This window comes from Atractosteus spatula, chromosome 23 (assembly GCF_055471065.1).
Source record: "Atractosteus spatula isolate fAtrSpa1 chromosome 23, fAtrSpa1.hap1, whole genome shotgun sequence".
Lineage (NCBI taxonomy): Eukaryota > Metazoa > Chordata > Actinopteri > Semionotiformes > Lepisosteidae > Atractosteus > Atractosteus spatula.
The window spans coordinates 7,233,884-7,256,830 of record NC_142728.1 but is presented as its reverse complement, the minus strand read 5'-3'; the positions used below and the strand labels follow the sequence as shown (position 1 = coordinate 7,256,830).

The following is a 22,947-nucleotide window of genomic DNA, read 5'->3' as shown; positions in this document are numbered from 1 at the left end:
TGAAATTTAAGGAGACAGAGAGGGAGCTGAAATATATCATGTACATTTTAGCATTAAGGTGTTGCTTCATACTGAGGTACATTCTGGTAGAATGGTAGAATTTTATCCGGCATTTTTTTCTATGAAAAAAAAAAAGTGCTGCTGGCAGAATTACTTTGTTTTTATGGTCTTCTGTGACATCATTTTGGATTTGGTTGTCAGTATACAATTAGCTGAGAAAATGGGCCCACTGACTGAAAGCATGAGTAAGAATTTCACTTTGCTATATTCTTAATATTCCACTCTATGGGAAAACACTTATCTGAAATAACCATTCCTTTAAAATTGCAGCAAAACTGTGAAGTCATCAAGCGTGTAGTTATTATTGGAATGTTGAATGGTACAGTATATGTTCACACCTTGTCAATATCTGATAATGGTTTTTAATACCTCAGAATTGCTGGACAGTGTTTACCAATAATGTGCTATTCCTGCCACTTATTTTCTATTAGGTCCTTTTAGCATGCTTCTGAGTGACAGTAAGTTAATCTTTACCTAAACCCTGTAACATATACGCACAGTCAAAAGAAAATACCAGCTTGAAATACTGTTTCTTTCCCGACTACTGGTTATCATCACCTATGATCTGCCATGCATAAAGCTACAATAGAAATAGTAAGATATGTTTGGCCTTATTCTCATAATACTTTAATATAGAGATGAGTCATCAGGTACATATACTAAAGCTCCATAATATTCAGCGTTTCTACACCCATAAAGACTCCTAATTATAGTCATCTACTAGGTGTGTGTTCTATGTTTTTTTATGGATGGACTTATAAAAAGAAACAAGTATATAAAAACTTGAACTGAAAAGAACCAAAAATAAAAACAGGTTCATAACTCACAACTTCAAGACAAACAAAACTAGCATAACAAATTAGTCAAAACATGTAACATAGCAAGTTGGTCCCATATTGATTTCTTTAAAAATTGTATTCTCTGTGTTCTTATAAAACTTTGTCTTGCGTTTGTACAGTTTTACCAGAAAATGTATATCTTACAATTTTAAATTGAATAAAATATAAAATAAAATTAAAAAAAATCTTAGATTTCCTGTGTGACACCCTTTGAAAAATTACATTAAAACAAATACCTTTTCTAAATGTTTTCTGGGGAACAGCTTTAACGGATATACCACGTTTTGTAAACAGGATGTGAAATTAAAAATGAAGAGGGAAAGGCACACATCTTTTCCAGTGAATCAGACTTTTAAACAAAACAAGGATTAATGCAGTCTCTTTTACCATCCATCTGAAGTTTACACTACTTAGTTAGATTCCTTCTCCCAGGAGCTAGTAAAGGGTGTTCTTTCTAATATCTGGCTGTGTTTCACCATCTCATGGTCTCAAATCAAAATAAACAAGGGAGGAGGAAGTCAAAAACAAACAGATCAAACCCATGGTCAGGAAAACAGAACCAAAGAACAATATTTAAAGGGATTTGCAAAATTATTTACCCCTTTCTGATTATTTTGTTGAATTATAAATTATTTGTTTACATTTAAAAACCTGGAATTCTCAAACTGAACACTTTCATGGGTGAAAGAAGCTAAATGTCAACAAAAAACTGCAAAGAAAAATCAACACCTGAATATTGTTTTTGCATATGTATTCCTTCCCCTTTGCTGTGACAAAACTTAGTTCAAGTAGAAAAATCTACTCTTCAATGTCATACAATTAGTTCAGTGGCCTCTGTCTCCATGCAATATTAGTAGTTTGTGTTGCCAAATACAGTAGATACACCTGTCAGTTCCATTAGTCAGGTAGTGAATTTCAAACAAATATTCAATCATGAAAAGCAAGGGGCTTTCAAAACATCTCAGGGATGAAGCTGTAGAAAGATTAGTAAAAGTTATAAGAAATTTCACAGATACAGAATATCCCTTTGAACACAGAGAAGTTGATTATTAAAAGTGGAAGGTGTTTCATATCACCCGGATACTGCCTAGATCAGGCTGTCCCCCTAAGGTGAGCAGATGGGCAAGGAGGAAACATGTTACAGTAGGATTCCTACTTTGAGGCCAACAGTGACTTTGAAAGAGCTACAGAAATTAATAACCGAGATGGATGACATTTTCCACAAGGTAATAACATCTGGGTCACTCCATAAATCTGGTCTGTACGACAGAATGGCAAACTCATCTCAAATCCCATATGTGGTTTGCAACACAACATCTAAATGATACCACAATCAAATAACAAATGGTTTTGTGGTCAGACAAGGCAAATATAGAACTTTTTGGTCCAAATGAAAAGCATTATGCTGGAGCAAACCCGGTGCAGTGCATCACCCAGTCAAAAGCATGCCTACTGTCAAGCTTGTTGGTGGCAGCATTATGGTAGAGAGCTACTGTACCTCTCACTAGCAGGGGCTGGGAAACTTGTCAATTTTGAGGGGGAAAAGCACAGGGAAAAAGTACAGGTAAATCTTAAAGGAAAACATGCTTAGGTCTGCTAAAAACCTAAAAGTGCGGTGACAGTTCACTTCCTGCAGCACAATGACGTATAACACAAGATCAAAATCACTTTGGAGTGATTTAACAAGAAGGCAGTGAATGTCCTTGTGTGGTCCAGTCCTGACTTGAATCTGATAGAAAATCTATGACAGGCTTCAATTACTGTCCATCAACAATCTCCAACCAGCCCGACAGAGCTTGAGCAAGAAGTGGTATAAATTTCACCAGTGGCATAAAGTGCAAAGGAGCTAGAGATTTATCCAGATAGACTTGCAGTTGTAATGGCAAGGTTCTTGGAATATTGATCAAATCTGTCTTAGCTCACATATACTGTAGTGTGTTCATACAGTATGTGTATGGAACAACTCACCTATCATTAACACAAAAAAAAATAGGTGCTTTCAACAAATACTCAGGTGTGTGAATACCTATGTAATCATATTTTTTTCACTTTTTTGTAGATTTTGCTGTCATTTAACAACTTTTACCTGTAAATATATGTATTTATGATATGTAATATCATTCAATAAAATATGTACAATACCAAAACCATTCAATAAAATGGAACATCATTTGAGGCAGATGAATACTGGCACTGTTACGCAGCCTAGTGAACTATCCCTAACAGAGGCCAATATGTACTGAAGCTTCTTAGGTGAGAGATATACAGTATTTTCAGCATTTGTATTTTAAAGCAGTGTCATATCACACAGTAGCACAGTTTCTAAATGCTTTCTAAGCTGCCTGTGGATTAATTTTCTAAAAGCATAGAGAATATGCTAATGATGGCAACTGTCTGTTTCTGGTTTAAATCATTGTCTCCTGTAACTCCCTTCTGGGTCATGCTTGCCTGTTGTGTTCCTGAGGCTGTCACAGAGCTAAGGAGAAGAGCCTGTGACTGGTCTTCCTTGCATGTGGAAACTGGCAGTCCGTTTGGGCAATCTTGAGTGTGACAGACTAAGGTGGCCCCACGGATCTAAAAACAAAACTGGGCTCAAAAGGACTGTAGTAGTAGAATGCAGGAGCAACTAAACAAACTTCATGATGTCCAGAGTTCTGCAGCCAGAATCTTGACCAGGTCTAGTGCAAGAGATCACATTACTCCTATACTGGAGCCTTGCACTGGCTTCCTATCAGGTTTCATGTTGATTTTAAAACCCCCATGCTCACCTTTAAGGCTCTGCATGGCTTGGCAGCTGAGTACCTATCAGATGTATTATCATCCTGCTCCCCACCACCCAGTCTTTGTTTGACTAATTCTGGTCTCCTGTTTGTCCACGCAATGTAATTGGTGTGTCTGCTCCTTGCATATATTTTCTCCAACATTTTTAATTCTGAGTTTTAACTTTTCCTATAAAGCGCTTTGAGGAGATGGTTTTAAAGTTGCTAAATAAAATAAAGTTTATTGTTATTATCTTTCTGGCATTGGAATTTCACTGTAATATAGCACTATAGCATTTAGTCAAGCTTTAAATTGAACTTTATTTGAGTGTTTAGTTACTGTATGTGCACTACTAAATAGTGTTAGGAACAGGGCCTAATGAACTGATGGAGGTAAGAAACATTAATGGTTCCGAATGAGATGTGGCCATCTTGCTTTCTTGATAGTTTAAGAAGAAATTGAAGTTGCTTCTTGCCCATTTGCTTCACAAAAAGCAAGACGTAGGAGCTGGTGTTTGCTGAGCTGCAGGGGACACATTGTTTGAGACAGGGTGATCAAAAAGAACTTGCTTGTTTACCATAGTTAATTACGTTCTTGGCAAATCTTTAAGAGTCATCAACAGTCCAGGGAGATGGGATGGAATGACAGGTCAAGGAACAGAAAATGGGGAAAGACACAGAGGCGAGGAGATAGAGGAGAGGAGGGAGAGAAATTGGAGGAGAGGCTTATCTCTCTGTTGGCCTGTCAGGTGTTGTACAGTACAGTTTTGAAGGCTTGGTAGCAGTCTGGGGTTTTTCTGGTTGGTCAGGATGTAGTCCTCTGAAATCTTCTTTGTAAATAAAGTAACTTGTATGTTGTGTGCATGTTACTGACTTCATTAAATATTTATTTAACTCTGTATGCTTTATTTATAACTCTTTCAAAAAAGCCTTGCCACTGAACAACGATCTAAGGTGCCTCTAACTATACAAATTGCTCAGATGTATTCTTGGCATATCTTGACACTTTGGAGGTTTGATTATTTATTTTAACTTGGTATTTTCCATTATTCTGTATTTTTCTTAACCCTCCATTTGTAACAATATATTATGTAATAATATATTAAATATTTCTTTTGCAGGAGCCAGACCCAAGATCAGTAAAAGAAATAGCATGGACAGTATAGATCTGTGGAAATATTTGTCAGAAAAGGTACCATCTTTTTTTTTTTCCATTTTTGGACACAAGCACACAGGCACAATTATGAAATACCAATTAATCTGGCCAGAATGTCTTTGTACAAGAAATATTAGAACCTGAAGGAATCCCACAAGGAAAATGGGTAAAGCATGCAATCTGTACACATAAAGTACACCAGGCCATAACTGAAACATGGACCCTATACTTCACATACTATGGAAGTGTTAATATGGTGTTCCATTTATAGTGGTGAGGGAACAGGACTTTACACAATGTTGCAAGGCATCCAATCCGATCACCAGAAGAAGAATCAGAAATGCAATTAAACTATTGACAAGAGAATCTAAGCACACTTTCAGAAAGACTATAACATTTTGAACACTAGAAACAATATTATTCAAATATATCCCTGAATCAGTACTGTTGACCATAATAATGAAGAAAACCGAGACAATCAGCAAACCAAACCTATTAGTATAGACATAAGCACATTTGAGCTACTCTTGCAAAATGATGTTACTCATATTTGTGTCTCTTGGGTCAGGAGCAGAATGGGGACAGTTACCACTTGGATGACCTGCAAAGAACCAAGAACCATTTGTCTGGGCCAGTCAGAAGGAGGGAGTTTGCCGACAGCCAGTCAGCAGAGGATAGGCACTGGCTAGATTTCCACGCCTCGCCAGTTGACACGAATGACATCAGAGTGCAAGTTACCCAGCCTGTAAGCAAGCCGGCTCTTTTCGCTGAGATACTGCAGATACAAGCTTTATAACTGGGATGGAGAAAGACAGCAGGATGATGCAATCCAGCTACGAGTTTTTAAAAAAGTTGTTATGTACTTAATTCTATGAATTATGTAGTAAGTAATTATGCTTATTCTACAGTAAAATGAGAAGATTGTGTAGCCCTTTACCTGCAAATAGGAATACACACAGAATATTTCATTATATACATTGCTTTTAAAAGTCTTTTTCAGACTTTTATCCTAATAGAAGCATAAACATAAATTTCAGTTTTCAGTGTCATTAGTTATGAGAGGTGATGTTGTATTTCTAGATTATATAACCCATTCAGCAGTCGGAACACTCTTCAGATAACGGAGGATCAAAATGCTGCATTAGGAAGCTGAAATGCAGGATGAATTGGGTGAAATGAAACTAGACACTAGAATTTTTCCACCCTTCACACAACAGAAGACTACTGTTAAATATCTTCTCTAACAGTGATGTCTAGGTGGAACCAGATGCTAGATTTCTTGCGATTTCAAATGTAACTGTAAGTTAACTTTGCCTTAAAACATTTGGCATTTATCAGACATGGACTAGTGATATTTTGGTTGGGAGAGTTCAGTAACTTTTAAAATGCTTTAAATTCAAATTATACAACCTCTAAGCCACACCAAAACCAAAGCACACATTATTGCATTAAAATACATACATACTGTATAACTAAGAGAGAAGGGTTACAAACGAGAGCAGACCATTTAGCTCATTTCTACTTATGTCAAAGACAAATGAATTCAGTCAATGAATATCAGTATTGACCAGTGAAGGGATTTGTGAACCGATCACTTTTTCTTTGAATTATCCCTGAGAAGCTCCAAAGAACTCAAGGTTGTTCCGTTATTTGCTGGGAATCCAATAAAAAGAAGAAGCTTTATCTCCACAACTGTATTAGAGGAGTTGGGAGAACCCAAGCAGCAGATGATCTTTCACAAATAATTGCTGTTGGAAAGCAGTGTGTTTTCAATATTCTCCGATAAACTGAAATCCTATAGTATATACAATGTAATTTAAGTTCAACTCGCAACGATGTGCCCACATCAAATATGAAAAACATGTTTGAAAAGGAGAGCAGATATTCCTAGACATCTTTTCAAAGAGGTACCTTACTGCATTAATCAGCAATAAAGGTCACCGTTTAGACATAATAGCACGTTAATGCTCTTTTCAAGTTACTGAAGACATTAAGTTCCAAAGTTCAGAGCAACAACTATTAGGGGAGGATTAGCAGCAAGTCAAAATCGGCTTTAGTTATGCACTTATTTGAGAGTGCCATAATATGGTGTTGAATGCTTTGTGGTTGCTTTTTCAGCAGGTTTTGACTGGTGCCTTTTGACTTCCAGCAGTGCAATCATGGTATTGATTTTCTGTAAGGCCCAGCGGCTGCCTTGGGCTTTGATCTGTCAGCATGCTTTCCAATGTTCTGGCTTTTTGATCTGGTTAAGCACTTGCACAGCAGAGAGTTTCCTTCTGGTAATGCAAATAGAACATTGACAATGATGGACAATTCCTGGGATTTACAGTATGAAGTGAAAGTAGCGGAAGATCAGCACAGATTTAAAGCCAGTAAATCTGTTTGTTAGTTGCAATTCCTGTCACTACTGTGTGAGAGTATTTTAATGGCCAACTAGCTGTCTGTTTCTTTGGAACATATTATGATAAAGTCAATATGTACATGGTTCTTTATTTTAAAACAAAAGAGAGGTTTTTCACTTTTCAGAAAAAGTCTTCTCACACATTTACACTGAAGTCATCAGATGATTCTGTAACCCTCTAATGGAAGAGATCTTCCAAGTTCATTTAACGGGCAGAACCTTACAAGTCCAAAACTGCATAAACATCTGCTAATGGACAGATCAAACTGAAAGAACCAAAATTTGGGACTGCTGTACCTGACTAATTTGAGAGATTAATAATGTGTTGCAAGGCTTACCATTTAACTGCCTTCATGGCTGGTTTATCTTTTGGTTTGGCTCATGGTTGGCATCTCCGGGTTCACTAGAGGAATTCGTACAATCAGGAGGAGCAGATTTTAACATCTGTACCCCCCCCAGATTTTTCCTGTGAGTCTTTGTGCACTGTTCTAATTTAGAAAACAAATTGTCAATGGTAAAGCTGCCTTGAATCCAGACCTCTCAAGAGAATGTGCTGTCTTGCAGCTAGTTGTGAGACATGCTTTTCAACAGCTGTTTGTGCAGGAGGATTATTAGAGTGAGTGTGGAAAATAATCGGTCTAGCAGTAACAGTGTGGCAGTACATCAAACAAATCTGACTATGCAACAAGGAAGAGACAGCATAACAGGGAGAAACAGATGACATAAAGTCAAGTGTTCTATTACAGCCTACCTGTTTGACAGCTTATTGTATCTGTAAAACCTCAGCAGTTGCTTTCTTACAGGTCATAGTGATTAATAAGTCACGACTACCAGAATCAGAGTGTGATTCATGTGGAAGACTTTGACATAGCTCTGTATGCTGTATTTTACTTGCTGTCTCAAATATTTGATTAGAGGGTTAATACAATGTAAACATGTAAATGAATAATGTTACACAGTCCAAATGCATAGTCTTTCATCCATATACTGTAGTTGGTCACACAATAGTCTGTATCCAAAGGACTACATTGCAGTTTTTTACCAATCTTACCATTGTTTTCATTATTTTACCTAGTCTTAAATATTTCTGTCTGAATAACAATGGAATGTCTGCCTAAGATACTTTGAATAGGATATAAATCATGTTGTAGATTGTGTTCACAATCTTCAGAGTCTGGGTGATTTCCCAATTCTGTGATTGGGAAGATACTATCTCGTACCTTCCCCTGCTGAGCAGAATGTATTGACTTCTTCCAATACATTTTCTCTTCATTTATTAAAATGATAATGCTGACAGAAAAAGCAATGTATAAATCTGCATTATTTGATATTTGATTGGCATATAACCAAATGAAAAATATGTATTATGCCAAACCACTAATTCCTGTAAAACTGTGTTTTGCACAGTTTATGTGCCTGGACAACTGCTTCAGAACACGATTAGAGCTAAACAGACAGGTCAATGGATAAAAAGTGTTTTGAATATAAGTAGAACTTATTCTGACAAAAACAGAAGTCATCTAAAACTGGATCGTGCATTATGTACAGCATGCTTGTTTTGGATTCAAGTTCATTCCAGTTCAATCTCTATACCTACACTAAGTGAATGCAGTCCAGCCAACATGCTGTCTGCATGCCTTGATTAATCTGCAGCTGCAAAAGAATTTCCCTTTTAAGTAAATAAATTTGATCTGTCTCAGATTTAAAACTGAACAACAGTATTTTTAAGGTTCAGCTATATATTCAGCAGACTCCGGGGATCCAGTAGAAAGAATTTAGAAGCTTTATCTCCAACTGAAAATAGACTGACAAATTGACCAGAAGAGTGGGATATTATCTGCTGACTGTTTGATCTAAACTAGGTGCTTTTAACACCTCACTAAGGTTTGTAGTTTACTTAAACGCAAACTGAGTATAACCCGATCAAATTAAGGGACTTAGTGTTTCTTACTAATTTTTAACCTTCCTGTTTGATTAATGTGGAAAATTAAATGTTGCTGTATGGGTTTATAATGCATATTTAAACGTATCAACAGTAGAAGACTGCTGAAGTAACAAATGCTAAAACGGCACAACTACATATAGAAAAAAGCCCAATTAGACTTATCGAAGAACCTGCAGTCCCCAAGGATGGAATTTCTGGACAGGGAAACGTTCTCAGTGTTTTTTTTGTAATTGGAAGAGCTCATCTTCATCTCCTTCACCTCAGGTCGAACAAGTGTCAAAGGCATACGCTTTTGAAAATAACCTACTCTTCTTTTCCTTCTTGTCTACTTTTACACAGAAACACAGGAAAATAAGAATTTATTCACACAGGGAGAAATATTTTCTAATATGCATGATGAATTACCATGTATCCTTTACACTTCAGTCTTCCAATTTGTTAAAAGTAGCAAATTTGTTCAATTCTCTTACAAAACCATTTAGATAATGTGGGGTTTTCAGTGGTATGTCAGGTGCTTCACTTGCCCTCAGTTAAAGACAAATATTTATCCACTTTTAGGGATGAGCACGAGAGCGAAACGCCTTTTGCTGTTTGGAAATCCAGAGAAACTCTCATGCTTTATTCATGAGCATTCTGAAAGGATTGGCACATGGCTACCAGAAAGCACACCTCCCCCAACACACCCCTCCTCTCCCCACTCCATGCCAGCAGGGGATTAAAAGCTCACTCAGAGCTGGGACCCCAGCCATAGCACTGGGTATCCATCTAGTCCCAATTATCCTGATAAAAGCCAAAGAAGGGAGGTGGTTTCCCTGTGGGAACGGAGCACCGGGAGACGCAGAGCAGAGGAATGCCTCTGTCTGTGTCAAAGCAGCTCTAACAGAACTGCAGGCAGAAAAACAGCGGAGCAATGCAGTCTGGAAGTGGAGTTTGGTTTCTATAGCTACTGTGATGTAAGCTGAGGGGAGCAACTTTGCCCTGTTCTTTCTCAAATGGAACAATGCAAACCCTATTAGGATCCAGCCCCGGACAGTACAGAAGGGTGCAGCTGTCGCTGAAGTGGAAGGGAAAACTTGAATAAAAGGGCTTTTCATCCTCAGAAGAGGTAAGCACAGTGCTAGGCTGACTGCACAAAATGCACCAGCTACCTAAGCCATTTAGTGTGAAGCTGGACCATTTAGTGTGAGCTTACATTACTTACAGTATATAGACTTATCTGCAGGTCTTATTCACCATGTTGTGTTTCCGCTTAATTTGTCTTAGTTGTGTACTAATTTGTGTTGCTCTGCTCTCTAGCAGCTCAGCCTCACCACCCCACCCAGTTTAAGGATTGACCCCAATGTGTGAGAAGCTCTATTGATACCAAACCTTTTTTTCCCTATCGTATGGGCAAAGGCATCTTGTGGAGAGGGTGGGCACTTGAGCACGGGCAGGGAAAGTTGGTGTTAAGGCAACAGACCGTGAAATTGATTATCTGTTTACTGGGAACAGGTGGAGGATAATTGTAAGCTACAAAAATAGGAAGATGAGAAAAAAACTATGTATTTAGGCTGTGGAGCCTCTTCGTGTATAGTTTTACTTTTCTATTTTGGGATGAACCTAAACCTGTTCCAGTGTATCTTGCAAACCAATGCAGCTCCCATCTCAGATCTTTTACTTGTGTTTAGTTGCATTGTAGAATTAATTCTTTCACAACCTTGTTTCAAACATCTGTTTGAACAAATACATAGATAGATTGAAATGAACGGTTTGGCTTATAGCCGTGCTGTTGAAGGAAATACCCAGACGTGAGTGTGGTTTTGAAAAAAACAACAACATTGTGCTTCGGCTGAGAGAGATGATGAAAACTTTTAAATGGATCTTATGTGGTGATGATGGTGGTGAGAGTGCATGCGTTTTTGTGTTTGTGTTAATTCAATTATGCTCCATGACCTACATATTTTGTGCAAACGTCAAATACCCATACAGTCGGTTTCTTGCTTCGATAGCTTTGATTCACATGGTTTCCAGATTATCATCCAAATTAAATGATTACACTACAATTTAAAGTACAGAGGAAATCCAGAATCAGATAAAGTTACAAGTCCTCTTCTTAATTTCTTCTTAAATTATTTATATAATCATTATTTCATATAGTTTATAGTGCTGCAACATTATCTCAATTTACAAGTATTAACATGAGGCAGTATGACAATTTTATGTCTAGGAATCCTTTTTAATTATATATGATTTTGATTTGAATTAAAACCGCAAAACAGAGCAAACGTCAATAAACGAAATATTAACAACATTGACAAGTACATTTTAATTTGTTTGATAAAGTAGTTTTAAAAAGTTATATTATTTTAAATTAGGTATGGATGGTGTTTTAAGAGTTTAAAATATATCTCACATTAATGCTGCAATAAATCGGACGCTGTTGTGTAAATGCAAATATAAAATTATAAAAAATCCTGTAGATAAAATGCAGATAAAACATCCCCTATAGTCATAAATGAAAATCAACCATTTGTATCATGTGTTTTTTTTGCTCTCTGGCACAATTTGACAGCAGTGTAATGATTGGGGACAAACTTTAAATAAAATATGTTTTTATTTACAGCAATGAATAACAAACCAACACATAAACATGCAGACTAATATTTAGGTACTTTGAAAAAATTACAAATCTAATTACTATTTAGTTAATTTAAAAAAAACAGCCTTTTTATAGTTCAAATTTATGCTGATAACAGAATCATGGCTACTCAAGATACCCAAGGTAGCCTGATACCCAGTCCCACATCATCATCACAAGGTTTATTGCTGGCTGATCACACATGTACATAAAGATGAAAAACATATACTGTAGTTAATAGCAATAAATATAACCAAAACTGACACACATACATACTGTACAGTGCCGTGAAAAAAGTATTTGCCCCCATCAAATTTCCAGCATATTTTTCCACAGTGAATGTTATCAGATCTTCAACCAAAGCCTAATATTAGATGAGTGAACAAATAATATTTCGAAATTTATTTCATGTGTTTATTAAAGTTATGCAACACTCAATGCCCTGTCTGAAAAAGTAATTGCCCCCTTAAACTCAATAACAGGTACTGTAATACCACCTGTAGCAGCAATAACTGTAACCAGACTTTTCCTGTAATTATTGATCAGTCTCTCACAGTGCTGTAGAGTAGTTTTGGTGCACTCCTCCATGCAGACCTGCTTGAACTCAATTATATTTGTGGTTTTTCGAGCATGAGATGCTCCTTTCAGGTCCTGCTACACATCTTAGTGAGGTTTAGGTCAGGACTTTGACTAAGCCATTCCCGACCTCCGAATTTCTTGATCTTCAACCATTCTAACGTAGACTCGCTTGTGCGTTTTGCATCATTGTCTTGCTGCATGACACAGCTGTGCTTCAACCTCAGCTCACAGACAGCTCGACAGCTATTCTCCTATATAATTCTCTGATCCAGAGCAGGGGCCATCGAGTCATCCAGGTCCTGATGTAGCAAAGCATCCCGAAACCACGACAGTGCCACCACCCCCATTGGTATGAGAGTCTTACTGTGGAATGTAGTGTTTGGTTTTTGCCAGACATAACAGGGTCCCTGTCAGCCAAAAAAGTTCTAGTTTTGGCTCATCTCTTGAACACTGATTGTTACCATCAAAGAATTTTTAGTGCAGAGTTTTGAAAGGGTAGAGGAAAAGACCAGAAGGAATCTGAAATAAAGGCTCCTGCACCTTAAAATGTGACCTTTGTGAGTGTTTGTACAGATCCTTGTGACCTTCCTAAACAAAGGTGGTGTCTGACACAAACCTGAAGAAATACAGCCTCTTAAATTATGAAGTCCGCTAATCAGCATGAATTTCAGTGGGACTTTGGATACAAAGGACTTTTTAGCTTTTAGTACGCCAGGACAATATGAATCATATATACAGTAGGGTACAATGAGTACCAGTTAATAAAAATTTGTCAGAATACATTCGACTTTTACAGGATGTTTTATGAGCTGGATTGTAATTTTTCAGGACCAGTTAAAAACTGAAAATGTTAGTATAAACGTCTACACTTACCTATATCTACTGATACTTGATTCACATAAGGTAGACACCTTGCCCTGCCACACAGCTCTGTCTTGACCCACTTGGTGCACCATGTCGTAAGTTACCTAGGTTTTTGTTGATGACTTACACTCAGGTAGTTCCTGGGTTGCTTTGTGTTATCTTGTGTTTTGAGTCATTGTCATGTTGACGCTTGTTTGACATTTCAGCAGTTGTCCATTCTCAAAATGTGACCAAATTATTTAAGTCTGTTCTTCTGCTAAATTTTTCTGCCAGGTGTCTGGATTGTGTTCTGGCATACAGTGCTGTTGTTGATTTTGTAAGAAGTAGAGGAGATGGCGAGAGGTAAAGACATCCAGTCTGGCAACTTATCTTCGTTGTGGCTGAGGGCACTGCACTGTACAGCAGAGCAGGTCCAACTGTGCTGTTAATCTATATACAGTAGATACCTCTTGAGCTTCCTTGATATCATTTCATTTTTGAATATATTGGATCCTTCTGAAAGTGAAGATTTGATCAATGCATCATCTCCCTGCTATGAACCCTGCCTGCTCTCCTCTTAGACAGCATCTACCTGGATTTCTAACCTGGATGTTCTTACCAAACATTGTATAGTTCTAACAGCCATCAATCATTCAGCCTTCAGCAAAGAAGACATTGACATCTGAAGAAGGCTCCACAGCCAAAATGTTTCTGTTCTTTACCTTTCAGCATGGAATAGTCCTTTACCTGTTCCTTTGCAGCCTATGAATGCTGACACAGCTACCTACTTAAACTGAATACAGGACCAATTTAAGAAACATAATGCAATAATCTGGAAGAATAAAACAGAGCATCTGAGAATGCTGTTGAGATACACTGAAATGATGACTCAGAAACTCTTAGGAGAAAATCTCTATTTGCAAATGTACCGTATGCGTTTATTCTACAATTGGCATAATGTAATGTTTTATAGTCTCTCTTGGGAATGTGTTTCCTGTTCATGGAACTTTAGACAAACTCTGAACAATCCTAATTAATGAATATAAAGTCTGATTAATTGGGTGCGTCGTCCGCAATGCTCCTGGAACTGAAATCCTAGAGGCGATAACTGCAAATATAACTCCCATATATAAAAGTGACAACTCTCATAAAAAACCAAGGCTATCAGTGGTCACTCTGACCTTCATCTGCGTCTACAGGAGATCTAACAGCCAGGATACGGGTCTAGGACATGTGAGAGAGGGAGTCGGGCTGCTGGAAACTTCCATGTCTGATCAATGCCCTTGCTGGTTAGGGCAAGTATAAATCAATAGGAGGCAAATTCTAATAAACATGTCAATCTTTAAAAACATGAAACTAGGTACATTTTATTTTCTACAATCAGTACTGACGCATGATTTTTTTAAGCAATATTCTCTTTTAGAAAGTCACATAAATTAGGCTCAATGGAATCTAACGGACCCTCATTATGACTCAATGATACCCTTCTACTTCAGTAGTACTGTACATTATACATTCTAATGTCATGTAACTGCTGGTACAACAGTTTGTGAGTATATGATATACGAGTACCCTATAGTAGTGAAAAATAAAGCTTTTTTAAAAAAAATGTAGAATGCAAAATCCTATTAATTAACTTACAAATGTAAAGAAAAGCAGAGTTCTCAACACAAATGTGTCTTCATAATAGCAGGCCCCCTTTGAAAGAGCATTTACCTGGAAAAAGAGCTGATCATAAAATATTGTTCAATTTTATATACTTTCATGGGCCACTGAGTTCACATAATAAATAAGTACAGTGAGTGACAATATTAGCTCTCAAAGTAATATTTTTTACTGTGGATGTAAAAAGAAAATGAGCATGTGCAGCAGATTCTTATGTTATGGGATAATGTGACCTCCAACAAAGGAGTTATCAGTTCATTTCCACCTGTAACTGACTGGATTGTTCTGCGAGATTTATGCTGGACTATGAGTTGCTCTGGACAGTTATAGAGAGGACAGAGGTTATTGCTTTGACATTTCTGCTTCTTCAAGTAAGGTATGAGAAACTCTTTAATATAACCTATTACTTAGGGGAAATTAAGTACATGTAATATTTTTCTGAAACTGTGAAAGAAATATATTTTATAGTGTGACATTTAATTACTTTAATTAATATCGTTAAGCACCTCAGTATTGTATAACAGATAACTGTTAAGCTCAGAGGAAAAAGTATTACACCTGAAGATGGCTCAAAAGATGACATGCTGTGTTTTTTCATTCTACTTTTCAACATGGAATTAATGGTTCCTTTGCAGACAGTGCAAGCTGGTTCAGCTGTTACAGAGTCGGCTTTAGTAGTCGAGAGAGAGGTGGTGATAAGGACCCTATGTGGGAGAGGAATCAAAAGAATGAATCTGAAATGTAACCCGAAAACGTAGTCAAAAGACAAAAACCAGAAGTCAAAGAAGCCAAGGAAGTGATTTAGTCAAGTCAAAGCCGAAATCCAGAAATCGTAGTCCAAAAGTAAACTCAATCCGAAGCCAGAAAAATACTCTAGATCAAAGGGAGGTGTAAACCGGAAGGGTAGCTCACTAAGGTTGAACCAATACTGAGCGAGGTGTTTAGGGTAAACTGTGCTAAAGTATACTAAGTGGTGGAGGCGTGATTGTGAGTAAGAGATCTGATTGGTTAAGTACTGTACTACTGCATGGTCTAAGCCTTCCCTCGTTGAGTGAACGAGAGGACCTCTTGCGTCGGGAAGCCAGGACCGTAGCAGGACCCAATTGAACCTTCCAGGGTCTAACTCTGTGTGTCTCTGAGTCAGCGGGTGAAAACATCTGTTTTTTCTGTTTCAGAAGATAGGCCGCGACCCCTCTGATGAAGACTGCTTTTTCGACCTCCTCAGCAAGTTCCAGAGCAGCAGAATGGACGACCAGCGCTGCCAGCTAGACGACCAGCAGAATGGCATTGAAGGAGCAAGCTCCGGTCCCGAATCTCCACTGGATGACCGAATCGGTCAGTCACCTCTTCAACTGTTGCCCCTTTCTGTTTCTTTCGTCCAGATGTGCGACATTCTTTCTCTTAACGTGATGACGCAGAAGGTCACTCCAGTTTTACAATGTATATTCAGAACCACAGAAAATGTTCTAGGCACTAAAAAACACTTTGAATCTCCTACTCTTGTTTCTTAATGTCATAGCATCCTTACAGAAGCATGTTTCTATCAGGTATACTGTATAATATCTAACATAACCTGAAGAAAACTTACCATTACAGACTTTACATGTAGTTGATCGACACGAGACAACTTTAATTTACTTAATTGATGGTAATCACTTGTATTTGACATAAAGAATTGTTTGAACCCTTTTTGTTATGTTTCTGTTTTTGTTAATTAAATTAAATTAATTAATTAAATGTCAGAGAGACCAATAGGAAGAAAGTTTTAAAATGTTTTACAGTTTCCAGTACACATATTCCCCATTAAGCAGATTCTAAAAAGTACTCATCTTTTTATTGAAATAACGACAGCAAGTATGCATTGAAAAGGTTGAAACATATATAGCTTTTTAAAAAGTATATCAACTTAATGTCAGAACGAGCACGTCAAAACCTTTCCAAAATAAAAACGGTAAGTGATCGAGTTAAAGACCTTGATGCATAAAATGTTTGCGAAGAAGGTGGAATACTGTTGTGTATTTTTTTTAAGTACCACTACCAGCCATATACAGTATGTATAATATATTTATATTCCTAAATTAATATTTTTTATGGTGTTCAGAGACGTTCTGCTCCTGTTATTTTTACGCTCTGCTGCCAAAAGTTCTATTTAGTTGTAAAATTCCATATTAATATTACATATTAAGCAGACTTAAACATGCAAAGTAGACAGATTAAATGAAGCAATCATTTCACTAACATTAAATGCATCACAAGTGCCACCTGTCAATCGTCTTTGGCCAGTGAAACATGCCGTGGTAACGTGCAGACCCAGTCCTTTACAGGGTTTTACTGCACATTCTGAATGGCTACATCCGTAAATGCGGGACTGTGTGTCATGGCACCTCACTCAACTTCATGTGATCTCTATGAGTATGGTCTGTTAGAGTTCTTTAATCAGCACCGTAGTACTTTTGTTGTTAGTGTCCATGGCTTGAAACCGAATGCCATCATTGTTTTTAATCTTGTTGACGTTGCCTTCGAAGTGGCTGTGTACTTTGTGCCTGGGATGTGGAAGCATGCTGTCATTTTGTATCACCTGCAGACCCGTCCTCACTCATGACTTCGCCACAGACAGAGGAATTCTTTGACCTTATCGCCAGTTCACAGAGCAGGCGTCTCGATGACCAGCGTGCCAATGTTAGCAACCTGCCAGGGCTGAGGATCACCCAGAACAACCTGGGACACCTATGTGGGGATTCAGACCCCCAGGAGCCCAGTGACGACTTCTTCAACATGCTTATGAAGTGCCAGGTAAGGGCCCAACAAGCCTTCTCCTTCCCAGGCTTCCCATTTAACTATTCTTCTTTCTTCTTAGACTGAAGCTGCTTGAACCTCTTTCAGAACCCAAGCTTCGAAGAAGGCTCCACAGCCGAAATGTAGTGTTTCTTCCCTTTGCAGCATGGAACAAAACTTTACGTGTTCCTTTGAAGCAAAAATAACAACATTTCTAAAAGGGTGCTTCTAAATACACAAGGAATAGTTGTACTTTATACGGCATTAACATAATCTTCATCCCTTGATTATTCCTTTCTGTTTCTCTGCCTCCCTCCCTGGACCTTCTCCTTCCACTCCTTTTTTTCCAACTGTATTTACTCTTGGTTTCACTCTTGGCCTCGGCACCTCTCTTCTTGCAGTCCTCCAGGATTGACGATCAGAGGTGCTCTCCACCGGATCCAGGTCCCCGGGCACCAACTGTCCCAGACGAGGACTTTTTCAGCCTGATTCAGAGGGTCCAGGCCAAGCGGATGGACGAGCAACGTGTCCGCCTGCCCTCAGAAGACCAGGACGATCCTGGGACAGATTCCCCTTCGCCGCCCCTCGGGGAATCCAGCTAGGGCCTGGCTGGTAGATCGATCTGCGGTGCAGGAACCTGACAGAACCAGCCGATCCATCCTCCTTTTCCACACAGGGTGGAAACAAATCCAACAGTCCAGCACTGGAACATCACAGAGCAGAGCTGACTTCTCTAAAAAGAAGAATCTGCACCCATCTTAAAATGCCCAGATCCAGTGTTGGAGAGCTTTGATTACAGTCAAACTAGACCTCATGCACACAGCTGACTTAAGCGGACAATTTGGTACGTCTGCTGTGACAAGATCCAATTTACAACTCCACTGTCAGAGGAACGGCTCCAGCTGGTAAAAGTGGGGAATGAAGACTGAGCTTTCTACTAGTTGCCTTTGTTATTGTTGACTTTTTTGTTGCATCTGAATTTTTTCAGCCGCTTGCTTTCCAGAATGCACCGACTGCACTTGCAGTTGTTAAGAAGTGTTTGCTGGATCTGCTTCAGATTCTAGACATGAAAAATGTTTCATTGATTACAAGGTAATGATATTAGGTGGGTGCACATTACAGTTATTTCAACAGTGTCAAACGCAGCAGGATTCACAATTGCTTAGTCGGCAATAAAAGTGTTTTAAGAGGTTTTGTCCTGCCATTTTGTCTTCTGAGGAAGTGGCAGGGTTTCAGAACAAATTACTGCACTACTGGGATTGGGGATGAAATCAAAATATATTTTTTAACTTCCAATGTAATTAGAATTTTAACTTTGTGCAAGTAACATAGTATGCTACAGTACTGTGTTAGCAATGAACATTTACTCTTTTTTAAATGCCCTCAAACATTTTATGGGTTAAGAAATTATAACATCTAGTGTAATTGATGTTATATGGAAGTTACCATGCCCATTTTGCTCCTTTTATAGTAAATTAGGAAGGAACGTTTTTTTTTTAAAGAAGTCACGTATCAAAAGATTACTTGGTTGAGAAAAATATCACTTTAGAATTAGTTTAATCTTAGTGGTTCAGTTATCCGATTCTGAACGGGAATGGAGCAGTCACCATATTTGACTTCAAACAAGAAAAAAATCAGTTGAATGGTAGTACTGTAACTGTGGAACAAATCAGGAGTGCCATCTAGTGAATAAAATTAAAGAACCTGAAGCAGCCTAAATTAATAGCTCTCTGGTAAGACTTCTCTAATCATAGTAAGTCTTGATAATCCTGGAAAAAAATAATTATGACAGGTGTGTTGTCATCTATTTTCTCATTTAGAAGGAATTAATAGCTGGCCTGTTGTAATGAAATGGTGTGCAAAGTTACACACACAAGGCATTATATCTAGCATAAAATGTGGAATATATTTTAGTCTTTAAATATGGATGTTTGTGCAATGTTTATATGTGTCAGGTTATGAAAAGTGATTTGAATCTACAGTAGGTGTCACTGGCTACAGCCAGCCCTCAGCTCAAATCCACTTTGGATGATGGATGGCAGCTGAAATCACAGAGGCGAAGGGAACCAGGCAGTGCTGGCTAACACAGCCAAAACAGAAAGCAGAGGCTGGAGGAAGACCAGGTTAAGTGCGTCTGTATCAGTTCAGAAGGAAGGCCAGGGGCATCATTTGAAGTTGTAGTATATTTATAATCTTATATACAAAACTCTGTTTTGAACCAAAATATATTTTTCACTAGGGGGTGACTCCTTGTATCAGTCAGTGTTGTTTAAGGGCCTTGGGTTTGATTGAAAGTTTGTATGTTCTCCTCTTGTTCAGCTGGATTTCTGCAAAGTGTGCCAGTATTCTCCTACTTCTCAAACACGTGCTGGTCAGGCTTTGATTGGTTATTTCCAATTGCTCCTTTTTGCTGGGGGGCTGCAATGAACTGGCATCACATCCCAGGTGCGCCCCATTCTGCCTTGCACCCTATGTTGCTGGGATATGCTCTGACTTGGCGTGACACCAACATAAGGGGCCGTCTTCATGGATGGACATTCCTCAGAAATCACATGATGGAAACTGAGAAACAACTAGTGACATGACAGATATGGCTACTGACAAAATAATTATAATAATAATTTATAACAATAATTACCTCCACTTATATAGCGCTTTTCTGGACACTCCACTCAAAGGGCTTTACTGGTAATGGGGACTCCCCTCCACCACCACCAGTGTGTAGCCCCCACCTGGATGATGCAACGGCAGCCATAGTACGCCAGTACACTCCCCACACAGCAGCTATCAGTGGGGAGGAGAACAGAGTGATGAAGCCAATTCATAGATGGGGATTATTAGGAGGCCATGACTGGTATAGGCCAGTGGGAAATTTGCCCAGGACACCAGGGTAACACCCCTACTCTTTTCGAGAAACACCCTGGGATTTTTAATGACCACAGAGAGTGAGGACCTCAGTTTTACGTCTCACCCAGAGGATGGCACCTTTTTACAGTATAGTGTCCCCCTCACTATACTGAGGCATTAGGACCCACACAGACTGCAGAGTGAGTGCCCCCTGCTGGCCCCACTAACACCACTTCCAGCAGCAACCTGTTTTTTTCTCAGGAGGTCTCCCATCCAGGTACTGACCAGGCCCACACCTGATTAGTTGCCAGTTGTGAGTTGCAGGGTGATATGGCTGCTGGCAAGAGGAAATGGTTATAATATGAGGGAGTCCCGTTAGGAAAAAAAATAAAACTCTTACGAGAGAGCGTCTCAGTAAATCTGTCATTATAAATGTTACTAGGGAATGATTACCATAGTACACTATGGCATCCAGAGATCGTCGTGTGAAAAGATCCATACATGTGCCGTATAGTATCCCTTTAAAATCACTTGAAATGCAAAAGATGCCCTGAAATACGAACATAACTGTACCAGATGTTTAAACAAATCAGCCAGCACATCAGTTGTGAGGGACAATAAGGCAATCTTTGCTTCTTTCTCCTGGGACAACACATTGGAACATTGGAAAGTGTTTCAGGGAATCTTTAAAGTGGAACTGGCTTGGTTAAAAAAAACTGGGGTGCTTTTAAAGCTTTCTGCCAATTGTATATAATGCTTTGTACTTCTGTTCAATTTCCAGACATGAGGAATTGTCCTCTGTTACAAAAATGGCTCAGCTTTTAATAAAACATTTGACCAGAGGTGTCCTGCAACTTTTTGTATTCCTCTTGCTAAGCAGGAGTCTAGCACATTGTTTACATTATCATGCACATTAAATTTACAATGCGTTCAATTGGTGTATGTTTATTAAATGTGTAACATTTATTCTCCCATCTTAAAGTTTTGTATGCCTAATTTATGTATATTATTTAGGCAAATGGCTAAGGGCTTGCATATACAGTAGGATTCCTAGCGTAACTACATGTCTTTCTTACTTTTTAAAGGTTTTATACACTGTGCACTAAAACTTCGTTTTAAGAACTATACAGAATCGAAGAGAAAATGAAAAGGTACAAAACACAATTACGACAGGGGTCTCCAATCCTGGTTCTGGAGGGCTGATGTGTCTGCAGGCTTTCCAGGACTGTTGAAGCTTTATCTAAGCCAATTGACGAAAACTGAGTAACAACCACTGAATTGATTCATGTCTTTACTGACTAATAATGACAGACTATGATAAAGCCCCTAAATTAATGTTTCCCTCACTACTTTAGGCAGAATCAGTCATGAGTTGATTCTTGTTCTGGGACTGAAAACCTCTGCATACACCAGCCCTTCCTGATGAACATTTGGAACCACAGAACTAAAGGAAGCAGCAAAGGAATGTAGGCATAAGGTATTGTTGTACTACTTTTGGCCTCTAGATGGAATCACAGTTCAGTTAGTCAGCCTGCTTGCACACAAGCAAGGAGGGAATGTGGTCATTATTAGCAATTATTAACAATAATTACCTCCACTTATATAGTGCTTTTCTTTCTTTTCTTTCCCACTGTGACATTTTCTGTCACAGTGAGACAACCAACTTATATGTTTTCTTTAAACGAATCACTACATGCTTCATAGACTACATTCTTAAATGTTCAGTTTTTCCAATATAAAACATACGTTAGCTTTTGAACTTTAAGAGGAAATAAAGTGCTGCAGGATTGGCAAATGCAAAAGATGGCAAAAATGTATTTAAATTTTGTTTGGTGCAAGTTTACCAGTTCTGCCAGCCGTCATGAAAAAAAAACAGCTTGCCCGCAGTCTTCATGCACAACCCAGTGTTGAAGTGGGATACACATACACTTCAATCATTTGACAGGTGCCTGTGCTGTCCAGCCCAGGAAGAATCAAGAACAAATGAATCTTTGCAGATAATTCTTACCTACTCTTACTAAAAATAATGTGTTTTTCAGGACAAAATAATCAGAACCTTGCTTTAACATCTCATCTGAAAGACAGTGCAGTGTCTTCTGTCACTATGCTGAAGTGCTAGTTAGAAAATTCCAAATATTGGTCCACTAAGACAACTTTCTGCAGCAATATGTTTTCCTATTCAAGTTCCGGTTACTGGGTTATAACAAATCAGTTTATGTCAAGCTTTAAAATAATTGAACAATCCCATTTTTAATTGCTTGGATATAATATCACAGATGTGCACACCGCCCTGTACTGGAGAATGATGTTTCATCCCCCAAAAATTTAATTTGCATTATTAGCAACAGCCAGGAAATAGAACACATTAAAATGTCAGGCATTTTAATAAAATTTATTTGCCTAAATAAAATTAGGCAAATAAATTCTCACTTAACAAGCTGAATCTGAAGTAAAAATGATA

General features: G+C 38.3%; 1 protein-coding gene across 2 annotated transcripts in view; it reads left to right on the top strand.

The window, feature by feature from the left end:
* Positions 1-21,327, top strand: part of gpsm1b (G protein signaling modulator 1b) — a 57,871-nt gene extending 36,544 nt beyond the window's left edge. The window contains exons 10-14 of one of the 2 annotated variants that reach the window (XM_088940796.1): positions 4,780-4,850; positions 5,383-5,559; positions 16,043-16,199; positions 17,449-17,657; positions 18,041-21,327. In XM_088940796.1, the coding sequence (XP_088796922.1) occupies positions 4,780-4,850; positions 5,383-5,559; positions 16,043-16,199; positions 17,449-17,657; positions 18,041-18,241 (815 nt within the window). In that variant the 3' untranslated portion in view covers positions 18,242-21,327. Of the gene's footprint in view, positions 1-4,779; positions 4,851-5,382; positions 5,560-16,039; positions 16,200-17,448; positions 17,658-18,040 lie in introns of both variants that reach the window. The other variant, XM_088940795.1, reaches the window with a different exon arrangement.
* Positions 21,328-22,947: the final 1,620 nt, after the last annotated feature.